Here is a 26,170-nt window from a genome sequence, read left to right on the forward strand (position 1 = left end):
CTTTGCTGGGAGTTTCCATCACAGGAGCTCTCTCTCAGTCCTGCAGCCAGACAAAAGCTTTGACTAGCACAGCAACTGTGGAGGAATTAGTCCCTTAGGGCAGGTTGTGACTCCTAAAGCCAGCAGTAAATGCATTGCCACAGCGAAAAACTCCCTTGAGAGGAAAGAGCTTGGTGTTCACAGGCCCACAAAGTCAACAAAGACTCAGGATTACCCAGGGGTTACACTAACCAAGAGATTGTTCAAGTGGAAATGGCAAAACCCTGTGAGCCCAACTTAGCTATGCCAGTTGTAAAGAGAAGTGTAGTGTGGTCAGAAGTGTACTGCCTTTTTTGAACATAAGATTACTCTAAATACAAGGGCAAATAAGGCCTCACTGTTGAGAGATGGGATGTAATTTATTGAGAATGTGAGAGGCAATGTGCAGGGAATTTTCCATGTGGCAATCCATCTGCAATTAAATCTTGCGAATACCTGAATCCTGTGGTCCAGTAGAGCATGCAGGATTTTGCCCTGTACAGCTGGAACTTTCCAGTGGGTTGAAAACTGCTCTGGACAATGCTAATAGCTCATACATTGACCTGTTCTGGAGTCCCCATATGGCTGTTGGAGGCCTACCTAGTCTACCATGTGATCAGGTAGGACTATGTAAGAGATGTGTTATGTTCTTCAGTTGGAGGACATTTGACAAGATACTGATCTGTGCTTTCTTATCCTTACCAGCACATCCACTGCCTACTGCACTGAGGGACCAGCCTCTTCCATTGCACTGGTTTCTGTATTGCAGTGACAGGGTTTGTTTGATTCAGTGGAAAACTGTGAGGTTAAGGGGGAGCTGTGGATAAATTTCATTGGAGTTTCTAATCGTTAATTTTTGGATCATTACCTTTGCACTGTAGCCCTTGGGAGACAAGGTCGCCTGCTCTATGGGCTGGGAAGGTGCTTTTGCAAATAAGGGTGTTTGTTCAATGTTGCTGATCCCTGCTGATCCGTTATAAATACTGCATTAGTTATTGTATCCACACGTTATGTACAGTCATGTGATGCTTGAGGCCTGAAATGCATTTAGCAAGTCAGAAGAGATAAGGCAGGCTCCAATCTGGCTTTCTTCCCTGAGGTTTGCAGAATGTGTTTGCAGATGTGTTGATCTTTAGGAGGCTGGCAGGGAAGGAGGGGGTATTTTCTTCAATTTCCTATTACAGTATCAGAAGTAAATGAGAAGATGAGGTCGTCTTTAAAACCTCTTGGTACCTGTGGAAACATCCTTCCCACATCCTGAGCCACGCTGTCTCAGTTTTGCATCAATAATGATTTCAGCCTTGAAGTGGACATGACTTCAGTCATTTCACCTGGTTTTGCACAGAGCTAATGGGCTGAACTGGGTCTGTTTCAATATTGCTTATTGGAGCAGACAGGTTTAAGTAGCTCACCTGATCACTATACCAGTGTGATCAGCATGTTGTCTAGGAAACTTTCAGGTTCTGTCTCATGTGACGCTTTGGTTCAGCAACACATGCACAGCTTTTCCTCTTTAGTTTAATAATCATTTTACCTCCCAGAGTTTGAATCTTTCCACTGAAGTTCATAGGTGCAACTTACAAATGCATCTAAGTGTTACTGAGGATGAGGAGCCATTGAATCTCCAAGGATGTGTCCAAGCTTTGCCAGCCACTAGGGAAGAGAGCAAGGAATTGGAGTAAAATACCAAGGCCAAATATCTATGCTTGGCTCCTGGAGGCCAAAGTTGAGCAAATTTTGCTTCCCTTGGACGGGGACAGGACCAGCCTGCTACTATGTAGTGTGCTGAGCTTTGGTGAGTTTCTTGAAGTTGCTCGGTACTGCAGTTAGTGGTTGCTATGTCCACCTATGTATGACAGGTATGTGCAGTTGCATCTCTTCTCTCCAGAGGCTATGTAATATTGATTACAATTGCCAAAGTTTCCCCAGCCCAGTACTAGGAGTCCCTTTGTCTTCTGTTCTTCCAGGCCAGTAGCTTTATGGTGGCACCAAAGCATAGAACATAGGTGGGGGGAACCACAATATGAGATTTGTCCTTCTTCACCGAGGTATTTAGTTGTACATTCTCCATTTGTAAGCTGTTTTTTGAATGTTTAATTGGAGCACTTTGCTGCTACCAGGTTAGGGTAAGTTAGCTTTGTACACACAGTTAAGAGCTGCCCCTGCACATCCTCTTACTGGTTTGGCCTCTTCCCACTCCCTTCCCCCAGCTCTCCTGCAGGACATCTGAGGAGCTGATGCAACAACCAAGTCTCATCTGCACCTCAGCTGTCAGCTCAAATGTCTGACCTGCTCAGCCCACTTTGTACTTCAACAGTAAATTAAAGGTCTTCGTTAGCTTATTTGATAGTTGAATAAAATGCTTTGAAACACTGGTACATTAACTGCAATCAAGTTTTGAAAGGTCTCTGGTTGCTGGAAGGAAATTAGCTTGATAAATCACTCTTTTCAATTAAACAAATGGGTAATTTTTCACAAGCCAGCCCAGGAGCTAACGTTTGGGAAGCTTTTTATTTTTTCTTTTTTTGGTTTTGTTGGTTTTTGGGGGAGGGGTGTTCATATTTTACACAATTTTTTTTTAATTTTTTTTTCTTAAGAAGAGGCTAATTGTCACTGAAGTGTAGGATAGCAGCTTGCAAACCCATCCTGTCTGCCTCAGACCTCATAGAGGTCTCATGATCAAGCAGTGGCCTATGAATTGTACTTCCAAAATGATGATAACCAATGGTGTGACCTTTGTTCACTGCCTTCCTTTCTGTGCCTTTGTTTACCTCTTTGTCTAAAGAAGTATTACCCTCCCTGGGTCAGAAAGGCCTGTTTAACTTAAGCAAGGAGTTCCAGGATAATTATAGTTACTTAGTAACTTTCATCTCTGAGTAAACTGGTGAAGGCTGTTAAGAAAGGTTGTGGCTTCCCTTTTGGTCAAAACCAGCATCTGACCTGAAGATGCCTCTGTTCCTCAAAGCTTCAAACACAGCCTGCATTCCAAGAGTACTCTCTGAGCTTAGAAGCTGGAGCAGACTGCTGTGTCCCCTTATGGACTGAGTCTCAAAGGGACCCCAGAAGTGCACATGGACCCTGGTTTCACACCAGAGCTACACACGTGCTACGAACTTCATATGCTTAGCCTACTGCAGAAAAGCAAATGCCAGTATAAACAACTGTGACACTGGATTCATCTTGCCTTGGGCATATTTATCCAGGGTACTGCCATTATGTCATTCACATCAGAACTTGTACTATCTGCTGTTTTAGGTCTTAGAAGCTGTTACAGGCCCTAGTCAAAGATCAAGACACTGTTGAACTTAAGATGTTTCTGAAAGAAGAGCAAAATTCTGTCAACAGCAGAGTGCTGTAAGATTTGCAGCAGCGCAATGTCATACAAGTCACGTGACGTAATTTAATCTATTTTTTTAAATGAGGTTTTATTGCCAAAAATTTAGATCCTGCATGTTAAAATCCATCTGTAAAAGGCTACCAGAGCTTCATCTTTGAGAACTAAGTATGGTAATTTGGGGCTTTTTTATGGTATCAGAAGAGACCACAAATGATTTAAGAACTTCCTTCCACCATCTAAATAAAATAATACTGACACATCCTGCTGTAGTTGGGAGTAACTGCATAAAACATGATGACTCGCGTGATTAGAAATTCTCCTTTACTTTTCCTCTGTGTACAGAGCTGATCTTCAGGAACTCTTTGTCACAGTGTGCAATTACATTCCTTTTACGTAAATTCTTTCTACAAATGTTAAATGTCTGTTTCCTGAAAGACTGATTGTTGCAAACACTTGGGTTCCTGCAGTGTGTTTTATGAGAAATTCTGCATTCAGACCAAATTCAGTCTCCCAAAGGACTGCTGGTGGCCTCTGCCTGGCTCTACGTTGGTTGCTGCCAAGACTGTTTTGTGGAAAAACTAGAGGAGTTCTGAGGAACTTGCTTCCGGATATACATGCCTCTGGGCAAACAGGAGATGGCTCTTGCCCTGCTCACCAGTAAGAAGGTCCTTGTGATTATGAGTGGAAGCTGGTATATCTGAAGGCTGCCCATCAGTCCAAATACAGTCTGCATTGTTCTACAAATGAACACCACCAACACCTCCCAACCCCCTTGGCCTCAAGGCTTCAAACCCCAAGTTTTACGGTGTCTGACCTAGAGCACTTGGGAATCTCATATACTTGTGATGGCTCATCAGCGCTTCATTCTCCATGTGGTGAGGAGGTGACTCTCAGTGCCTGGTCCTCATACTGAGATTTAGTTTGCCACTACATCACCTTCCTCTTTTCTTACCTGTTCTCCCTGTTCCTTTGTTCTGTCTGCCCGGCATGTGCTGTGGTAACTGCCATTGGAAGCTGTGTGGGCAGGGAATGGGTTTTGAGTGTAATAAAGTCTGGTCACATCATCTTGCACGACAGGTCCCTACTCTGTGGCTGGGCTGAGTGAGTCCTTTTGAGCTGCAAAAATATGGAAAACTTGAAATTGCAATAATCAAAAGACATTATAGCATGTTATGTATAATAACAAGACATTCTAAGCTGCTCCCCACATGGAATCTCCCAGGTATACCTGGCAACAAGGGAGAGAGAGATCTGAATACTAATGACAGTTGGAGGAGGGGGCCTTAATAGTCTTTTGGCTAATTGCCATGTTGCGTGCTCTTGAAAAGTCCGCCTGTGCTGAGCTAGACATATTTTTCATGTGTAGAAAACTAGGTTGGGTGTTGGGGGGGGGGGCTTTATATTTTTCTAATGCTTCCTACAATCAGCTCTGTGAAAGTTCATGTAGCCATGAGGTCTGTGTTTCCAGCTCAGAGAGGCCTTCAGGCCTTCTTTGAAAGACTTGGAAAACCAGAGCAGCCAAACAGACCCAGGAAAGAAATTGCAATTTTGGAGAGCACCAGATGTAAACTTACAAAATGAAGAAGTATTTCTGTGTTTTGTGGGTTTGGGGGGAGTTTTTTGTTTTTTCTTGTTTACTTGATTCTTTTTTTTTTTTCTTTTTTAGTAAATCCAGATGACTAACTCAGGGCCTCTTTTTCTCCTTCCCTGCAGGCAGAACGAAGCCTCCGATGATTTGCTTGCTTCAAAAGGTCCCCAGTGATTTTACCTTTGGGTCTGTTCTGCCATCTCTCAATTGTTTCAAGTAAGCATTTTCAGTAGTAATTAGACTGGTAATAGCAGAATCCCTGGTGGCCTTCCTGGAGTTTCTGACCTCCCTGTTTTGACAAAGCTGTGCTTGGGGGCACCAGATTCTTTCTTAAGTGGGAAGGGGAAGAGTGGATGTGAATGTTGTCCTGATTATGATGGAAAATCTTTTAAAAGAGGAAAGTTTTGTAGCATTTCCTAGACATGATTCAGTGATTCAGGCTACATTTTTCTGGTTTCCTCTGGAAGTTCACAGCAACCTAGACAGTGCATATTTTGTCCCTGGCTGCTTCCTTCTGGGCTCTGTGGTCTGCATTGTCCCAGAGGAACACGAATATCTCTGTGATTTGTAGATGCAGGTGCAGGCACATTTTGTAGCTGGGCACAGATACATTGAGAGCTTTGAAGACCAAGACCTTGAACTGGCAGTGGAAGCAGATTACAAATCCTCTTCAGCTTCCTAAATGCAACACCTACAGCCATCTGAACTTGTGTGTGAGGCAGTGAAGGAAAGCAACTCCCTGGGTTTTAAAGGCTTTTACAAATGTTATCTTTGTTGCCTTTCCTCTGACTGATTTTGACTATTGATATAAATGCCTCTAATTTCAAGTTTTTCCTTTGGGGATATTACAAATTAGAACAGCCTTTCAGAAGTATGGCCACAGACAGACATGTCCATGGAGGAATACAGCCATCCAGTGGGAAGTCACATAGTAAAAAGGGTTTGGAAAGCCTAGTTTCACAAGCTTTTCTCCAGAGCTGGATTCAAGGCATTTCTGCTACAAAAAAAACACTGCAGAAGCTCCTCCTTCTGTACAGTGAGGAGGAATGGCCTGGAGTGGAGCTTGACTAACTGAGCTCTGATCTGGTGCCCTTGGACACATCCTCTGCCTCATTGTCCCCGTGCGTAGAACAGAAGGGTTGCTGTTGATGGTCTAGCCCGTTTGAGATCTACTGATGAAGGTGGTGTGTGGTGTGTCCCTGGCAGAATCAGTGTGATCTGAAGTCAAAGGGAGCTACACACAGAGGCTAAAATCAGGTTTATGGGCTAAGTCCTGTTTTAAGAATACCCCAAGACTGAATTTAGTTCCAGTTTCAGCCTGTGTGCTGTCAATGGGCTCTGTGCTGAGGAGCTGGTGCTCCCAAACATGGCAGGGTCAGTGTCTGGATGCCAATTCTGAGGCACTCCTGCTGTCCCATCAGCCCTGTTTCTGGGGTGCTGGTGTGAGGTCTGTCCATTCCTGCCTCCCTGCAGCCTCCTTGTGCTGAGGAGCGGAGTGACGACTGGGACCAACAAGCCACTCGCCCTTCAGCATTACCAACTGTCATGCACACAAGGCTGTTTCTGTGTTCTTGACAACTGCCGGTTTACCTCGACAACACTTCCATGCAGTGAGTATTTTTTTCCACTTTATTTTTGCTGCACAGGGGAGTAGGGCAGAACTCCTGCCTTCTGCGGGCGAGAACCAACGGGGTACAATTGGAGCATTTCCATAGCGGTAGTGAAAACTTCTCAAGTTCTCCTTTCTGCTGGTTTTTGGGTGCTGAGATTGTAGCTCTTTCCCCCTACTCGAGTCGAACGATGGGTGCAGTGAAAACTGATCCAACCCTGCTGGTCGCTTATGAGTGCTATTTACAAATCTCCTGAAGTGAGCGGTCCAACTCTGCACTGGCGGCAGGAGCGGTGCGGGGTGGGGTCGCCCGGGTCCCCTCCCCAGTGCAGGACAGCGCGGCCCGGCCCGTCCCGTCCTGCCGCCGGACCCCGCGGCGCGGCCCCGTCCGGCGCGGCGTTGCGGACTGCAAGGCCCGGCATGCGGCGGGGCGGCGCGCAGGCGCGCTGGGCCGGCCTTGAGTGGCAAGTTGTTTGTTCCAGCGAGCACCAGCTGCTCGGCGCTCCGCTGCCTCCTGCCCGGCTCCGCTCCGCGCCCCGCCGGCCTCCCCACCACTACCCCGCTCCAACTTGGGCACCCCCTGCTCACTCGCACCCGCCGCTGCCCGCCCCGAAGCCGGGAAGGGGAGAAGGAACCGGAGGGGGGAAAAAAGGCACCGACAATAACAGCCCCCCTCCCCCTCCCCATTCAAAAAACACAAAATAAACCCCGGGGATAGATGAACTACAAATGAGAAAGAGGAAAAGATGGAACTGCACATCCTAGAGCACAGGCTCAGAGTGGCCAGCATAGCCAAGGAGAGCATCCAGTTGTTTACCTATGGATTAATCAAACTTGCTTTCCTGTCCTCTAAGACGAGGTAGGTGCTGGGGCTGGGGGCACCTTCCTTGTGAGGGAACAGGATGCTGGGGAGTACCTTCCTTGTGAGTGGGATAGGGGTTGGGGGACACCCTCATTGTCAGAAGGATGGGGGTTAGGGGGCACCCCCTTGAAGGGGATAAGATGTTGGGGGGAACCCTCCTTGTGAGGAAGGCAGGGGTTGGGGGGTACCCTCCTTTTGAGGGGGACAGGGGGGCACCCTCCTCGCAGGGGGACGGGGTGTTGGGGGGTGTATCCTCCCTTTTACTAGGGGGCTGGGTGCTGGGAGGGCATCTTCTTGTCCCTGCGAAGGGGCTGGCTGGGGGGGGTACCTTCCTTGCAAGGGGGCAGGGCAGCCTCCTTCTTGCAAGGGGGTGGGATGATGGGGTGGGGGGCGACCTCCTTCCTGAAATAAAGCAGGGTCCTGGAATGGAGGACACCCCTCCTTGGAAGGGGGCAGAGGTCTGGGGTGACGGGCACCATTCTTGCAAGGGGGCAGGGTTTTGGGGTGGGGGCACCCCCATCGCAAGAGGGTAGGATATCCTCATTCCTGCAAAGGGGCAGGGTGCTGGAGCGGGGGGAACACCATCCCTGATAAGGGCCAGGGCGCTATGGGGCGAGGACGCCCTCCATGCAAGCAGTCGGGGTGCTGGGGGACACTCTCCTGTCCAGAGGGCAGGGTGAGGGGGGACACCTGGCTCTTCCCCACACCCCCATTATCCCAAGAGTGGGAGATGGTGCCGGGGGTGAGCGCTGGCGTTGGGGTCCCCCCGGCGAGGCTCCGGTGAGAACAGGTTGTGGGGGACCGGAGGGGTCCGGGGGGGTGGCGGGCGCGGGGCGCCGCGACAACAAAGGCACCGGCAGCCCCGGGAGGGGGGGAGCCGCGGTGGTTTTTTCCTCTCGCTCTGTTTTTCTCCCAGTTGTTGTTCCTTACAGCACTCGCCGAGAGAGCGAATCGTCCCCACGCGTTTGTTTTAAACGGCGCTTTTTCAGTGCTGCCAGATTGGAGGAGGATGAGGGGCAATGCCTGCCCTGAGCTTGGCTCTCTTTAAAAATCCTGGTATTGAGCAATATGTGATAGCTTTCGGGGAAAAAAAGGGGGGAAAAACAGTGGAAGGCAGTGTGAGAATTTATATTGTTTTTAGGGAGAGGAAAAAAAAACCCTCTGGCTGAGGGTTACTGAGTGTCTGTAAGCTGCTTAGGCCTTTCGCTGCAAAACAACTTGAATTGCAATTGCATATTCCTGTGTCTTCGCTCAGCTTGTTGACTTTGCTCTGCTGAGAAAGAGGAATGGGAATGTAAATAACCCAACTTAAACTCCTCATGGTTTTCCAGCCTCATAATTAGAATTTTAGCTTTCTCCCCAGGCTCCTCTCAGATAGTGGTCTTGGGTGAAGGTGGGGAAACAATAAATAGATAATAAATTTGCTTTTTATTGCTTAAGTTGTTTTATTCCAAGCTGTAATTCAATCCCCTCTCTGTGATAAAGCTCACGGATGAATGGACCTATTTGTGCTGTAATTTGATTACAGTCCCTTATCTTCAGTTAAACTTCATGCATTGAAATCTCACTCTGATTTGGGGCTCATCCCACTTGGCTTGCCCTGGGTTGCAGTGTAAAGTATATCAGCACCTTGTTTACTGCTGGCCTGGAATACCCACCCAGGGCATTAAAGGCTCCTCAGTCTTGAATTTCTATTTTTAATTTGTTATTTCATTATAATTGCAAGAGGTTGCTGGGTTTTTTTGGAGGGGTTGTTGCACCCTTTCCCGTGCTTAAAATGTCACTGTTAACGTCAACAGTGAAATCTTTAAATCTGTCACTCCTAATGCACAAGACTTAATGCATAAGACTGAGTGTTGGTGGTTTGTTTTCTTTTATTTACTGATGTATTTTAAGCTCAGGGATGGTCCTGTTGCCTTTTTGTTTCCCGCTGCATTTCACATCTTCAGCACTGGAGAGCTGTGAAAGGGTAAAGACATTAAGATAAACCCTTTGGGGTGTGATACCTTGCCCTGCATTTGGATGCAGCACCTGACATTGCTGTGGTTCTTGAGGTCCCTGTCCCTTTCCTTGCACAGTGAACATCAATAACCTTCCCCTGGCTTTCAGGGAATCTCACTGGTTTGTTGGAATGGGAAACTTCCATTTATTTCTCCTTTGTTTTGATGTTTTTGCAGGCAGTAGAGGTGCAGGGGAGGGAATGGGAAGCTTGTTTGTGTCATTCTTGAGACAAGCGGCAATGCTGAGCCGTTGCTTTCTCCTGTGTGCTTTTTACGTGCCCTGAGGCAAACGAGGTCCCTGCCCCACAGACCTGCTCTGATGAACACCATCTGTATGAGGAAGATGGTGGTCTCTGGGAGATGGAACTCCCTAAATTTATGATCCTGCTGTTTCTTTTTCCTCAAAGAAGTGGATGTGCCCTGTAGACAACAGCTTCTTGTGTGGGTGCAAGGCAAATCTCCACTCCCAGCCATGCAGTCTGAAAGGACCAACAGAGGGGTGAAAGGGGAAGGTGGCCTACACCCCTGCTAACCTCTTCTGATGAGATAGCGAAGATGCCAGTTATTTACACCTCTTACATGTCTCCCTGTGAGACCTTACACAGAGTTTTTACCTGTGCTGCAAGGCTGCCAACAAGAAATAATGATCTGTGGGACAGATGCGATCCAGAGAGGTGGCAGTGACATCATCAGCATCCTCGTGTTAGTCATGCAAGAAACTACAGTTTTTACATAGGCTCTTCTGCGGAGCGATCTGAAGGGAGCAGTGGAACCTCCTTCATGTTCTCATGCACCAGGGAGAAGAGCTAGAACAATTTTTTCTTAATCCTCTTGGGAAGGAAAAGTAACAAATCTGCCTCTTTATTTGGCCTCTTGCCACTTTCAGCTTGCCCTTGTTCGTGATCTGAGTCTTTTAATTTAGCTTCTGTTCCAATAGCAGTGGGGTTTTTTTTGAACAAAGAACAGTAATTTTGGAACTATTCCGATAGCCAGAAGCAAGAAAGCAGTTCCTGAGGTGAAGAGGTAAGACCAGTAGTGAATAAAACGGTGGGCTGACCTGAGCTGAAAGAAAACTACTATTAACCATAACTTTCAGTTAGGCATGAGGTATTTTATGAAAAGTTGCATTGCGACAGGTAGTCTAGAAATAAATACTAGCAGTTACACACTGAGCAATGTGCTCTTGATTCTCTGCTTGTGTGAGTGCAGAGCTATGGGTTTCAGTTGAGCTCTGCCAGGCACTGAGTGGAGGGTCAGATCCAGGGGGGTTTCAGTTGCATGTTGGAGATTTGCATGTGTCTGATCTTTTTTGCTGTTACTGTCATTGTCATCCTGGTGTTCCACTGAGTGTGTTGTGTCTCTGTTTTGGCTTGGGAGTCCCTTGGTGCCAAGGATCTCCATCTATTCAGAAGGTGCACTGCGTGTTGATGTGTGTAAATACAACTGTACCTGGTTTTACCATTGTGTCCTCTTTCTTTTGCACGTGCCTCTGTAAATGCTGGTTCTCTCGGGCAAAGAACTGTACTCATCTGTGAATGCTCACCTTCAGTTCCATGCTTGCTACAAAAAGAACAGCTTCCCTCCCACCAGAGCTGATGTCTCGTCTTCCCTGGTCAGAGTTAAACCATCTCAGGCTATTGGGTGACATGCCACAAGTGACCTGCTTGAGGACTTGATAGACATGTGAATGTGCTGCTACATTCTTGTCTTGGATTTTTTAATGGCATCTCCTTTCACCACATAGGACTGAAATCTGAATGGAGGGAAGGACAGTCTTGGGTATTGCTTGCACTGTGCCACCAGTTCATGCAGTAGGGAGAAGGAAGGTGAGCCTGACCTTGTCTTTTGAGCGTATATAAAAATATATGGAGAGTTTAAGTCCTGGAGAATAACATGGGGTCAGGGCTCTTCCAAGCACTGCACCAGTATAATGTAATTAGCCTGATTTCTGGGTAGTGTTTTGATAGGCCCTTGAACATCTGGAGTCAATGAGTTCACAAGTAGCCTTTTCTTTCTATTATGGTACTTAAGATAAAGATTTGGTGGTAAACAGTGAAATAAAGTAGTTGAGGGAGAAAGGTATTATTTAAATTCTCATGCTGTCAAGTTATAACCAGGATGAAGTTGAGAGGTCAGTTTGTTCACAGGGCTTGGCAGCTAAAATAGGTGTAGGTCATGTGTCTATCATCGCAAATTTTACAATCTCAGTTTGCTGGTAGTCTTTAGCTTGAGGTGGTCATGATTTCAGCATGCTGGAGAGAAGGAACATGTTCTGCATTGGGGTGACCCCTTGGTCACAGAAGTGTTTAAGGCAGGCATTTCAAAAGCATCTGTGAGTCTGGTTTTGTTCCCAAGCTGCTCAGGTGGTCTTCTGGTGGTGCAGTTTGTGTGTGTTGGTGACTTGAAGCACAGAACTGCAGGTCAGCAGAGTTGGCACCAAGTGCAGAAGACCGGCTGGGTGAGTGGGATGCTTCCCAGAGGAACCAGCCAGGGTGGAAGAGCCAGGCTGGGCTCTGCTCCATGGTCAGTGCTGCTTGAATGCAGCCTCTGTGATGGAATCCTTGGAGGCAGGAGGTATTCTTAGAGTGGAGAGGTGCTTAAAAATATTAATTCTAATAGAAATGTAGCAAGAAGTAACCAGTGATAAACTATACAGAATATACTGGGTTTTCTCTGGTCTTTAAACCGAAAATGAAACCAGGTTTGTTATATTTGCTCAATTTGTGGTGGTGGTTCTTATAATCCATCCATTTTGTTAGTAGTAATTGACACCTCTACTTCTGAGCAGTGTGTTGTTGCTATTAATGTGTTTCTCATCCCTTCATCACTTGTTTACTAGGTATCCTGAAATTTGAGATACTGTAATAAAAGGTCTAGTTTGGGTTTCAGAGCAGTAGGGCAAGCAAGTGCTTAAAATGTAGCCATGCATCATTTGAGGACATTCAAGGGATCAGTAATCCATTTCGTTGGTATGAACTCGGGCAAAGAAATGTTATCTATGCCCTTTATAGGAAATAAATTGGAACACTGGGTGGTCATCTGGCAAAGGCAAGCTACTTCCTGTTGGTAAAACCTTCTTTTCCCCTTGTCTTCTGCATCCTGTACGTCCTAGGAAGACCACTGAGTAGTGGCTTTTGCAAATTCTAGGACAGGGTTTATTCATCTAAAACAGATTTCTTGTGTTTCCTTTTAGTGTGGCAAAGACTCCCAAATATCTTGAGTTTTGATTGGGTTTTTTGTGTTTTTTTTTTTCTTGGGGGTGTACATATGTGGGGATACCACAGGTTTGGGGACTTTTTTCTTAGCCTGATTTGATATATTTTTATGTATATATACAAACACATGTGTGTGTGTATATAGATAGATAGATATAGATATAGATATATATGTGTGTGACAGAAGGACCGAGTGCTGATGTCCAGACCTGCCAGGAGACCAGAGTGGTGAAAGCCTCACGACTCAAGCTGCTTGCCTGCATCAGCATCTGCATGTATGGTGCTGAACTTGCTGGTGGATATTCAGGATGACTAAAAGCTAATGAGAATCAGGTAAATGGGGAGGAGAGAGTATAGAAGTCGCTTGGGCTAACAAAGGACATAAGCTGTTTAATTGTGAACGTCACCAGTTTGTGTTCAGGGCTGCTGGGTGTTTCAGCTGCTGCTGGACTGTGACCACTTTCTGCATGAAACTTTGGAAAGAGCAGGTTTCCTTCCTGTTGGTCTCTTATTGTTTATCTACGAATGTTATTATTTCCCTTTCTTTTCTGCTTCTGGCACATGGGCTGACCAGCAGGTCCCTGCCTTCTTTTGTCTTTCTTTGCCTGACAGTCCTGTCATGCCATCCTCAACCTACCATGTGGTCCCATCAGGCTAAAGCTGATGCCAAGTCAGAAGCTGACAGGAGTGCTTAGAAACTAAATGAAATTCAAAAGGTGGAACAGAGGTACTGGATCAAACCCACAGTGCAGTGCTGGGGAGCACTGTGTGCTGGAGAAATGTTGGATGTTTGTTCATTTTTTCTTTAAGATTTTTTTTCTTCCTCTTGCCTGAACTTGGCCATTTGCCTTTTAAATAAATAAATACCTGTCTGTAGCTTGTAGTGGGCTGGTGGTTTTTCCTTATTTCCCATTCTAAACTGTTTCCATCCATTGGCAGAACTGTTGCATCGATGTAAGGCATCATTTGGAGGTACAGTGCAACATCAGGGATGTGAGGGAAACTATCCTGGTGCCCGCTGATGTTGAGCTGAGAAATAAAAATGGGAGAAAATATTTCTCTTTTGCCATGTAGCTCATGGAAGATGCCTTCAGCTTAGTACCTGTTTACTGCTTTCAGATAAAAGTCAGTATTTAAATTAAAAATGTAGCTTTTATTAGTTCCTAGGTGGCTCCTCCTACAACCTGGGTGCTCTTGTGCTTCAGCAGCAGAGCAGATGCATTGCAGGTCTGTTAAGGCAAAGTGTAACTATTGTGCATTCGTCATAAAGAAGTAACAGGCGAGTTGTTCATTAACACAATAGTTTGAATCCACAGGCTACTCCTTCCACTGAGTTATAACTTAAATTAGGCTCCAGTTGAGGCTGGAACTATTTGACAATGCCTTGTTTGTGCTCTATAAAAATGTAAATCTTTCCATTTAATTCTTCCTTTTTTTTTTTTTTGATCTGTTGAGCACACTGCCTCATTTATCTAATATACAGCTCCTTAATCGTCCTGCATGTTTCAATGTTTTAATATTTGGACAAGGGCTACAATTTCTTTTTTCAGAGGAAACAGTGCAGATTTGTTCTTTTGTTTACTGCCAACTCCAGAGTAAACTCCAACTCTGATCTGCTGATAGCTGAAGGCTGGTAAAAGAAGAATTATACAACAGGAATGTGAGGAAATAACTCCATTCATTGCAGTTCAGAATCCATAGAGCACAGCCTGTAAGTTGCAGTTATCATTTCAAAGTAAAAAGATCCTTGAGCTCAGCTTGGTTTTGTGTAGCTAACTAGAGGATGTATTTGCTAAAGAGAGGAGACAACACAAAACTGTTTTATCATGGCACAAAAGAAATAAAGGGTGCTGAAGCCTCTTTTGTGACTATACAAACCCTTGTTCGTTTCAGAGGTACTGCACAAAGTTTCACTGTGCTGACCATGGAAATGGACATTTGTGGTCTGATGCATAAAACCAATTTGTACTGGTTGATAAAGTTTGATTTTCACATCCAAAGAAAAGCTGTGAATGCCTGAACTTCCTCACCAACCAGAACCAGTTTTCTTACTTTGCTCCTGTTAAATGTGCTTTACTAGGATGAAAATAAAAAGCTTATTTGTGACCTTCAGCCTGCTCTAGAAGGCTCACAGCAGTAATGCTGAGGTACCAGAGTTGCTGTTCAGCACAAGGCTGGCACATGGGAAAGAGAAGTGGCAAATTTGCTTGGTGACAGCAAACCATTTGTTAATCTTTTGGGGGTTTCTGAGGCACCCTTTTGGGGGATGTCTCAGTAGGCAAAGGGATTTTTTTCAGCCCTTTGCAGTCCATGTAAGTTTTGTTAATACAATGGAATAGATGTTTTTAAGATACTTGTGCTACTTACTGGCCAGTAGTTGTAGCGAGATACAGGCTGTTACTGGTGGTAGGCTGTCTCCCATCTGAATTGTTTCACTACACCCAGCTTATAAAGTAGCAACCCAACTCTCTTGTGTGATTGTGTGTTTCATAAAGGTGTTACTGTAATGGAAAAGTTAATTTTCTTGAATAGCAAAGCTTTAGTGCTCTTGTTATAGAGGATACTAGAGATGTTACAAGGTGTTGCAAGCTACACCACTCAAGTTGAGAGTAAAACACAACCTTTAAGTCTTATGTATTCAAATAGGTGAACTAAAACTGATACTGGGGGTATTTTTAAAGCTGGGAGGGGATAATTTACAAGTTTTGACACAGATAGAACAGTTAAAACGTAGGTGTGACTCTCCCTGTCTTTCTGTTAAGGTTTCTTAGAAATGTTACGTGTCAGAGGATCTGGGTAATGATATGCACTGGGTTTAGCGATACCTGAATATTTATCCTAGTTCTGTGGTTAAAAGATCAGGATTCAACCTTTTATTATGCTACACATGTATCTTGTTTTACAGGGTGAGTTGGTTTAAGCTGACAAGTTGAGAGACCTTGATTGAAATGGCCCATGTTAATCTTGTTTAACATTTGTAGCTTTTATTTCTTTTCCTAAAGAAAGATTGACTCTTTCGATAACCTCTAAGGCACTAACTTGCAAATAAATTTAGTCATGGCAAAAAGGAATAAAGGTTGTTTTTAATAGCGAGAAGGATATACTCTGTATGCATTTAAGCAACTGTATACATTTACATAGATTTACGTAGTCTTTTTTGAAAATGATGGATGACATTACATGATTAATCTTTCAATTGGCATCTTTTTCAAGCTGCTTTTGGGTGGAAATTGGAGTTAGGTTGTAACATGGAAAACAAACATTTTCAGTTGGTGGTTTTAAACTAATAAACGATTTTAAATGTGCTGAGTATTTGGGGAAAAAAAATAATCTCAGCCTATTTTGTATTTCTAACTAAGCAGTGCAGTGTGACCTGTACTAAACAAATGAAGCTGGTGGTGACTTCAGACTGTGCTTGTCAGGGCATCGGCGCGAGTAGATCTCAGCCTCCCACACCTACTGCTTGTTTGCAGACTGGAAGAAACACAACAAGTTTACTTGCTTTTTCAGTTCCTAATTTGTTTCTCAACCTGGGATGAATCATTCTGAGCTAAACCGAGTCACTTGAAATATTCTTCCTTCTTGGGGAAGAGGGAAGATGCTGTTGCTGTCAAAATCTGGCTTGTTGCATCAGTGGACTGATTCCAATTGCTTTGTCACCAATTTCTCCTCAATTGACTTGTTTAATTTGTTTTGGAGTTTATGTAGGGTACATGCTTAGATAAGTGTTGTTTAAATTAGCTTATTTACACCTGAGATGCCATCACTGTCAAAATGATGTCAGGTATCTTTAAATCCTACTAGCTAATGTCAAAATGGTGCTTTTAATTGTTTTCATGTTTGATCTGCTTGGTTGCAAAAGGGAAGTGTTAGAATTAACCTGTCTCATATGGCTGTGGGGATAAATTTAGGATGGTTTATGGTATGCTGAGATGATGTGTGTTGAGCTGCATGTTATTACCCATTTAGGCATTTCATAAGCCAAGCAGGGTTTTAACGTGCCTTGCTTGTTTGCCTCTGTGCTGTGGCCTTCTTCTCTCCTGAGCTTACTGCAGGTTTTGGACTAGTTAGTGGATGGATTTCTGCACTGAGTGGTGGGACTGTGTGTTTTGCAGTATTTCCCTTTTACCAAGGGACACAAACTGAGGTAGATGGCTGGCAAAACTCAGCAGTGTAGCAAGTCTATACAATTTCTTTGCAAATGATACCAGTACATTATTCTGGAAGATGAAACAGGCTTGAGTTACCAGCATTGCAGGCAAGGTGGTGGTGGTTACAAATATATAAACCAACTGGATTCCTAAAGAACCGAGCATTGCTTTTGACATAGATGATTGTTTTTTCTTTAAATGGTTGCTTGCTTTTCAGTATTTCTGGCTTACAGGTGTAACAGTACTCTGGTGACTGCCAAGAATCACTTTGCTAGTCATAGTGTAGTTTTGGCTAAGCTTAGAGGAGGTTACTAAGAATTCAGCTTGACCAAGACAGGCTTTATGGTCTTCTGGAGGGGAGCGATCGAGGTAAATAAGATGATCATGGATGTGTTATTACACTGTGGGAGCTTCATTCACGGCTTTGACAGTTAATGCCCTGGTGGAGCCTTAACCTTTTGGTGTTGTTTTCAGGCTCAGCCTGGTATCACATATCAGCACAACTTGGAAAATAGCAAATCTTGACAGAATAGTTGAGATTGAGGGATCTCTGAAGGTCATCTAGCCATCCCCAAGCTCAAGGCAGAGCCAAGGAGAGCAGGTTGCTCAGGATTTTGTCCATTTGGATCTTGTACTTCAGTGTGTTAACATGTTGTTGACCTTGTTGACATTGTAATGCTTTGGGTGTTACTTTCCGCATACCATTATAATGTGTGATCTAATGTCTCATTTAAACAGGACTTAGTGTTTTTTTTTTAACTTAAGAGTAAGATTGTACAACCTCTCAGTCTTGGAGAGAACTGTTGGTATGGAGGAAAAACTGTCTAATGCAGTAATTTAGTGGTCCTTTACGTTTCTTCTCGTGGGCATTTCGTGTGAAACTGCTTATTAGCTGTAAACTGTGAAGAACTAGCTGAAGTTAGAGGAGCATCAAGGCTGCTCTAAATTAAACTAGAAGCCAGAAAATTCCATAGTTGGGTAAGAGCAAACTTCGCCTTGGGAAAGGGCATGTGCTCACTTCTGTACCATTGCAGACAGCTGAATTACAATTTGTAACGGTGGTAAATGGATGTACAAGACTAATGAAGCTACTTCCAGCCAAGAACAGAGTTTTATTCATGTCCTTGTTGTATGTAAAGGAAAATACTGAGTGGCCTGAAGTCCAAATGATACTTAATGTACAGTGTTGTCTTAGATGCCCTGCAGTAAAAGTTGTACTTTAGTTATTGTACAGTTTCTGAAATTCTACTGTAACAGTGGTCATGCAATGAAACCATACTATATGAGAGAGTTTTCTCTGTGGTCCTCCTACTGGTATCAGGTTCCTCCAAGGCCCTCCATTTCTGAGTGGTTCTCATGATTCCTGTCTGTACAGTCATTTTGTAGACTTTACACCTCGTCACATCACCCATTGCAGTGCTGTAACTGGGGGCTGCTGAGGTTTCACCCCAGGACAAGCGCTCTGTGTTTGTGTGCAGGGAAAGCCTTGTCTGAGGAAGGATGGGAGTCTCCAAGGGAAGGGTTTGAGCTGGATCACGGAGCTATCCCCTGATAGCTCTTGCTCTGTGACAAGCCAGAAATACTTTCAGTTTGCACAGGAGTGTGAAATCAGCCTGGAATGACTGATGTAAAAGGACTTTGTGTGTTCTGTACCCATTTGAATAGCTTTGTTCATTCAGCTGGTGGTTGAATTGTAATCTTGGGCAATGATTTAAATATGAAGTAGTCTCAAAACAATATGATGATCTATTAGCTTTCAATGATGTTGGAAAGCAGTGTATTTTGAATGGATATCTCATTGTAAAGGTGATAATGACCTAGGAAAAAAAGTCAGAAACAATAAATAGTGTGTGTAAAATGCTGCTTGTGAAGATTTGTGTCCTTTTGAGATGTACATGAGCATAGGCTTTAAATTCATTTTCTTCTGTGTTTATAGTATATCACTGGGGCTTTAAACTGATAAATCCTTGGCAGTTAAGGCATGCTTGATAGCCTTCCGTAGCATGTTACTGTTGTTTATCTCCTTTGGAGTTTTCTACTGACCAGAACATAACCATGCACTTTTCTTATGGGTTTGTAGGTGGCTACAGTACTTAGAACAGTTAGTGCTCTATCCTTAGGTGCAGTCTGCGTTGGCTGGATAACTGAGGGGGTAGTTGGAGGATCATAGCAAAGCAGTTGATGAAGTGCCTGGCCCTGAGTCAACAGTTCCACCCCCAGTGCTGTGGAAGTTGCTGTTAATTTGCTGAGTGCTATCCAAATTTGGGGAGGGCGGGAAAAAAAAAACAAAGAAAACTTGCCCACCTTTGAAGCTGCATCATTCTGGGTATGTATATGGCACAGGCTCACAGGCAGTTGCGGTAGTGCAGATATGGGATGGTTAGTATCAAAGTTGGAGTAGATAGGATTGACTTCTTAACCTTTCTTTACTGTCCAAGAGAATGGTCGGATGATGAGCTCTTGTTGTAGGGGTAGAAACAGCTTATTTGTAAAGGTATGAGGTGTGCAAATAGCAATGGTGTTCACCTTTTTGCAAAACTATAGGGCAGGCTTATCCTGTATATGTTCTCATACAGTCATAGAATGTTTTGTGTTGGAAGGGACCTTAAAGCTCATTCAGTTCCAGCTCCCTGCCATGGGCAGGGACACCTTCCCCTAGAGCAGCTTGCTCCAAGCCCCATCCAACCTGCCCTTGAATGCTGGCAGGGATGGGGCAGCCACAGCTTCTCTGGGCACCCTGTGCCAGCGCCTCAGCACTCTCACAGGGAAGAGCTTCTGTCTAAGAGCTCATTGTAGTTTCTCCTCTGTCAGGTTAAAGCCATTCACTACATTATGTTACTAGTATCATGTTTTGAATGTTACGTTTGCTCATTTTGTGCCGTAACTCAAACAGTAACGGGTTTTCTCTTGAGTTTGAAGAAACTCAGTGACAGGAATAGAACAGTTCCTGGATTCAGCATAGAGTGGTACTTTTTCTTTGGCTTGTTTAAACATATTACTGATGATATGTTCCTTGCAGGATCAGCACAGGTGAAAAGACAATGAAAGGATTTCATGATACTCCTTAAATGAGTCTTACATAAAACAATTTAAAATGAATTAGGACTTACCTCTTCAGCACTTGTCAGATGTTCTCCGTGTCAGGTTTTCTTCCACATAATGTTCACTTCCTATCAAATCTAAGGTGAGTTATATGATAATATTCTTGGAATCACCTAAGTCCCATTTAAAAATAACACCTTAAGCACTTGGCACCCCAGGGCTTACTGGAAGCCAGTGGGGCTTACACACAGAAATATCTGTCGCTGTTGCAGGGGAAGACACTGAGGGGTTTCAGAACTGTTGTCTTCTGGTCAGACTAGTTGATTACATGCAGGACAAGAGCATGTTAAAAATGCAGCAAAGGGAGGGGAGGCTTTGTGTGACTGTTCATGCAGGTAAGAGGGAAGATTTCTGAGAATTAGTTTAGGATTCAAAATGGGGGTCTCTTTGTTCTTCTCTCCGTCCATAACCATATGTTAGGGAATGTCTTTTCTCCAGCAGTGCAGCATCAGGCCCCTGCCATGCCCCAGTGTGCAGCAGCAATGCCTCCAGTCCTCTGAGAGGTGGGGAGGTGCTGCTTGCTTGCTTGGTAGAGGAAGAAACTGAGGCACATGAGAGGATGAGTAGCTTATCCATCTCACAGAGCAGGTCTGCAGTAGGAGCTGGTGGTGGTTTTCCCAAGTCCTTCATCATCTCCATCACTATAACTGCCTCTTTTCAGTCGGACAGATGAAGGCTGTGCTTTCAGTCCATGCTTGTGTTAGCCCCTGGGAATCCTTGTCACCCAGCTGCTGCCTGGTTCATTAGCGGAGGTGTTCTTGGTCATCTCTGCTTATACCTTGAGAGAGAAATTTGAGTTGAAAGATGTCCATTTGAGCTTCCAGTAATAACAGCAGCCTTCCTGAAAGTCATAAAGCAAGCAGCCAGGAATGTACTTGTGTGTATATGGGGCTTTTTAATACATAGAAACACACCCATGTATGTAAAATATATATGTGGGTATAGATGTGTCATTCCAAAGTCAGAGCACTCTTGAAATGCAGATTGTCTCAGCTAGATATGAGAGGTAGCTGCTGCTGACAAGCAAAGCTCCATGGTTTTAGGGGCTCTAATAGCTGTGCTTCAGGACAGAGAATGTCTCTCTTCCCAGTACCCTTCAGATGACAGCTGCCACAAGGAAGGCTGAATATGAAGAATACATTTTCCTGCGGCTGTATGCTGGGTGCTGGGGAGGCTCTGGAGCTGAGAACAATAGCAGAATACGGAGCTGCCAGCAGGCAGCCTGAGTGGACAAGTATAATCATGCACTGCTCAGCTTTCAAGGAAATTACAGTTAGTGCACTGACTTGCTCATAATAGTGATGCATTGTTTAGCGTAATAACTTATCAGCTCTCCAGGAACCAGCTAGTGATCACTGTCATCATACACTGCCAATCATTCTGTTCTCAAAATTGTCACGAGATGAACTAAGGACCTGTCACATCACCTATTAAACTGGCAAGCTGAGTGCACTGTAATTTGATTTTAAGCTAGAAGGAACAATATTGCCCACTTTTTTTGTTCTCTTATTTTGTCGTCATTATCATACGCAGTTGTGCGTGTGATTTTCTTAGATGTCAGGTGGAAAGGGCGTTGTCAAATTGTGTTGGGATTTTTTTACTTTTTTAAAGTTTTTGTTAAATTGCTGTTCTTTGTGGTAACATCTTAGAGAACTGAATCTGAAACCTGGTTTTCAAGGAACATTTGTTTTTCATAAAGTATTTGGGGCAGAGGGGTGATTCCTTATAGTATGTAGGCTCCTGTCAGTCACTAGTAAATGTACCCTGGCACTGTGGCCTTCTGTAGCCACAAGAAGTGATTATTCCTCCTATACAAATGTGGAATTTAGGCACGGGAAGATGGAGTGGTTTACCCACAGGCATGCAGGGAGCTGTGGAAGAACAAGGAGGAGAAGCAAGCTGGGGTGAGTCCTGATCCAGTAGGCCATATATCCTTGCTGAACGCGTGCTGGCTTCCTGTCAGAGGGTTATTTGTGAGCTCTGAGCTGCTGGCACTGAAGGAGCCTTGGAGCATTTCTTCTGGAGGAAAGTGGCCACTGATACACAAATTTTATTAGATAATATATCTGAATCTTTAAGAGGTAACATTTTAAACTCTTCTGGCTCCAACTCTTATTTCTGCCACTGCTTAATTTTTCCTTACTAGCTGGAGAACGCAAGGATCTTATTTTGCACTTTCTAGGTGCCTAATTTTGTGACAGTGGATGGAAAGATAAAGCTTTCTTCCTCAGACCAATCCACACAGCAGGAACCTAGCTTTAAACTAAGTAGCTTGGATAAATCTGTCTGGTGCTTTAAGCAGTAAAACACAGAAGCTGGCGTGGACTGTGTGACCAAGTGTTTACTCTGGTTTTAGATGGATTATTTTTTTGTAGTCCATGCTGGTCTGTGCAGCTACATGTATGAGAGCCCTTTCTTCATGCCCTGGCAGCAGCAATGGTCACATGCCAAATAAAACCCATTCTCATGGAGTACTGCAAAACAAGTTTATTTGCTAACCTTTAGATGAAAGATCCTGGAATAGTGCAGAGTTCCAAAGCTGTGGAGACACCTTTTCATGGTCAGTAGTGCACAGATACACAAGTCATGGCGGGGGGTATGTGGGGAAGGGGGGGGGATTTCCAACCTGTTCCATATTTTGATGAATCTGTTAGAAGGGGAGGGGGAAACAGATGAATTTGCCTAACTCAAACAAGCCTCCTTGCTGTTGTGCGAAGTGCAGGCAGCTGCAGGGTGCTACCTACTCATCTCAGGAATTGTGCAAACAGTGGGGTGGGCTATTTTTATTAGACCAGAACAGGTACACCAGGATTTAAATAAAGCCCTGAGTATTTCCATGTATTTTTCAGCTGTCTGAGGTGTTGCTTTGGTTTCACCTCTCCTGTGTCTGTCTTGAGAAAGACAACTGTACCTCTCCATCGGTGGTGACTGGAATTAAAATAGGAAGGAGCCTTCTGCTGCAAGATTTTTGCCTGGCACATCTCCCTTGTCTCATGAAGTGTCATCTTCTGTTATGTTTTGAGAAGATGGTGCCTAACTGTGGCATCAGAAAACATTTGGCAGCTCCTATTCTTGTCAATTATGGCAGTGTTCTAGCTCAAATTATATAGGACTTTGTGTAGAGTATTGAAAAAATTTAGGTCCAGCCTCTGCTAATAAACAGAAAAGATCAGGTTGTGAAATCATGGTCTGTCCAGAGACTTAGCATTGTGTAAGCTTCAAATACATCACCTATTTCTGGCAGCAAGAAGCGAGAAAAATGCTGAGTAAGTGAGAAAAATGTGGAGTAAGTATGTCTTGTCCCCAAGATCAAGTTTCAGAATAAGGAAATAGCTGAAGCTTGCAGGTGTGGCTTTGTCTTTTCCATAGGAACGGTTCCCACTTCTCCAGGAATTTGCAGTCTTCCTTTGAAAACCATTGTTCAGGTAGTTTCCTTCTGGGAATAAGCCCCATTTTTATGGACTTCAGTTGTTGTAGGGTAACAAATTGCATTCAGCCCAAACTCCAGGGCTGTACTAGTTCACTATATTTTTTAATTGTTCTAAGTTGAAAAGCCAGGTAAAAAAATTGAATAGAATGAAATCAAAAAAGCCTGAAACCTGGGATGAAATAATGCCAATGTGTACTTTGATACAGCATAACCACTGTGTAATGATTTACTTTTCTGTTTGTAGTGAGATACAGCTGACTCGGTAGTTATGCTTCACCAGAGTTTTTTCTTGCAAGAAGTGTTTCTTTCCTTACCATGTCTACAGATACAGTCATGGAAATAGCAATAGTCAAGGCAGTGCTTTTGTTACAAATCTGCTTGGGATGCCCTGATAACCCAGTTCTGTGCCTGGCAAAGTCAACAGGTTTCTCTACATTGTTGTCAGTGAGTTAGAGCCCAGGCTGAAAACTTCATGTGAGAGGGAATGTTCCTTCAAAATCCTGTTCATGCAAGTCAGTCATGAGTATGTTTGAGGTTTATGGGAAAATAACCCTCTTTGCTGGATGTAGCATGCATTATGATCCTTGGATTAATTCATGGAATATTAAAGCTAGCTCTTGATTATCTCTGGGTGAATTGTGTAAATGGTGAAGTTCCTGTGCTTAGGGGACAAAACATCCTGTCTGGGTTAGATGAGCAGACTGAAAGCAGCATGGCATTTTGTTGTTGATTTCCCAGCTCGGGAAACTCAGCAGGTGACAGGATTGCTGCATTTTTTTTCCCTGACATCCCATTCCAGACTCATTTGTATGATTTTTGCTACTTAAAGTTTTGTTTTGCCAAGGCTTCCCATCCCTTTGTTCTCCTGGATAACTGATGTTTACAGCGCTCCCATCCTCTTGCTAAGAAGCTCCACCAGGGTTTGAAGCCATTGTGTATTGTAGTGAGTGTGAAGATGTTGATTTTCTGTGTGATGGTTGCCTAAGCCTTACTCTTTTACCTCTTTCCCTTCTGCCTTTGTGGCTGTGAGATTCTGTTCAGTGCTAAGGTTGTTGAAGAAAGAAATCCATGGTGGCTCTGCACCATCGTTTCAAAGAACGGCTCTTCACCAGGCTCCTGATGGAGAGATTTAAGAAGAAACTGGTTTGCTCCTTGGGCACGACAATGCTGATTAAGAGAGTAACTGGCACAGGACTACCTTTGCCTGGGAGCCTGGCCAGATAGAAGATTTTTATGGGTCTGCACCCTCGGTAGTCTTGTTCATAGATGTCTCGATCTGTTTACAGCTGTCAGCGCTTCTCTGGAGCAAGCTGTGATGCCTCAGAACATCTCTGGACCTGCTAGGCAGTCCATACTCGGAGAATGCAAGGAAGAAAGGGTTTCAGATTTGAACAGAGGGGAAAAGCTGCATCTAAATTTGGTGGGGGGGGAGGGTTGAGCTTTGTTTTTAAAATAGAGGGGAACATTTTCTCTACAGATGTATTGTGTAAGCTTGAGTGAAGAGGTTCATCCCTTGGGTACAGGTCACAGTAGTGCAGACCTCTTGTTTGGTGTAGAGAGGTGGAGTGGTCTTCTTTTGTTCTAAACTTTTGTTCAGAGCAGGAAAGTTTCCTGGTGCTCAGCTAATTGCAGTAAACCCATATGAGCACTTAACCAAATCTTTGTCTTTATAATTTTAGACCCTTGTTTTGTCCTTTTTTTTGTTGTGTGGTTTTTTTTGTTGTTGTTTTTTGTCCAGGTACCTTGTGTGGTTGTATTGCAGCTGGCAGTGATAACAGGCTCATTTCATTCAGGGCATTACTCCTATTCAAGGAAGAAGTTAACAGGAGCATGGCTCAATATTGAGTGGGTTTTAGTAGACACGGAGCAAGCTAATCCTGTGTAACAGAAGGAATCTTTATTTGATCGAAAGCAGTGGCCATATTGACTTTAACATAATGGGAAGGGATGGACTTTGTCCCTGTCTGGTGACAGATTTGAGTGTTTCTTTTTCCAGCACACTTGAATTCAGTTCTTTAAGTAGATGCTGCCCACTGCTTACACAGCTCTAGAATGAAACCCTGTGCACCAACTAAAACTCCACAGCACTTGTAGCTTTGCTTATTGCAGCCTCAGGTGAGGCTGGAGCTTACTTTACAGAAATCCAGTAAACAACACTTCAGCTTTTCTTTGGACAGGTCAGCAGTGTCTGGCTTGGAAACCTTGATGCACTGTTGAGCTGTTGTGGAGAAAGCTTCTCTGCAATTCAGTCTGGATTTCCCCTCCCCTCTCTCGTTTATTCATCTGAGCACAACATTATTACTTTGACATGTGTGAGCTGATTCCTGTGAAGATAACTTTCTTCCCTGCTGGGAGACTGCCCTGGTGCTGCAGCTGCCCAGGAAATACATCAAAACTGCTTCACCTTGGCCTGTGTACCTTCACAGCCTCTAACATTGCTATTAACCTAGCAGTAGACTTCAATACAGGCTTGCACACTGACAGATTTGAAGCAACAATCTCTGTAAATCCATTTTTAGTATTTTTACCCATGCATTTATGTGGCCACATGGAGCCTCCTCCTGAAGTGTTTGCATCTGTGGAGCAGCCTTCCCATCCTGCAGCTGACAGGCTGGGAGCACGTTTTCTTCTTTATGCCATGCAGAAAATCAGTGTCATACAGTTACTACGTGACGCCAAAGTAGTGAATGTCATGGCTGTGTCCAGAATGGGCAAGTGTCATTGTGGGAGGCTGGCTTCACTGACATTATCTGTTGGTCTAGTTAGCTGATTCATTGCTGGCTTTCTCAGAACCCCATACTGTCTCCTGGCTGTTTTCTTCCATAACCAACCGGCTTTTCTTAGTCTGGATTTAGCCT

The 26,170-nt window shown here is 44.2% G+C and overlaps 1 protein-coding gene across 2 annotated transcripts in view; it reads left to right on the forward strand.

Annotated features, from left to right (window-relative positions):
- CASTOR2 (cytosolic arginine sensor for mTORC1 subunit 2) overlaps positions 1-26,170 on the forward strand; it is a 146,965-nt gene that overhangs the window by 27,625 nt on the left and 93,170 nt on the right. The window contains exon 2 of one of the 2 annotated variants that reach the window (XM_057410709.1): positions 5,069-5,159. In XM_057410709.1, coding sequence (XP_057266692.1) covers positions 5,086-5,159 — 74 coding nt within the window. In that variant the 5' untranslated portion in view covers positions 5,069-5,085. Of the gene's footprint in view, positions 1-5,068; positions 5,160-6,987; positions 7,412-26,170 lie in introns of those variants that run through there. The other variant, XM_057410708.1, reaches the window with a different exon arrangement.

Source organism: Pezoporus wallicus, unplaced genomic scaffold (genome assembly GCF_028554395.1).
Source record: "Pezoporus wallicus isolate ANWC-B61680 ecotype Strahan unplaced genomic scaffold, APGP_CSIRO_Pwel_v1 contig_8705, whole genome shotgun sequence".
In the NCBI taxonomy this organism is placed as follows: Eukaryota; Metazoa; Chordata; class Aves; order Psittaciformes; family Psittacidae; genus Pezoporus; species Pezoporus wallicus.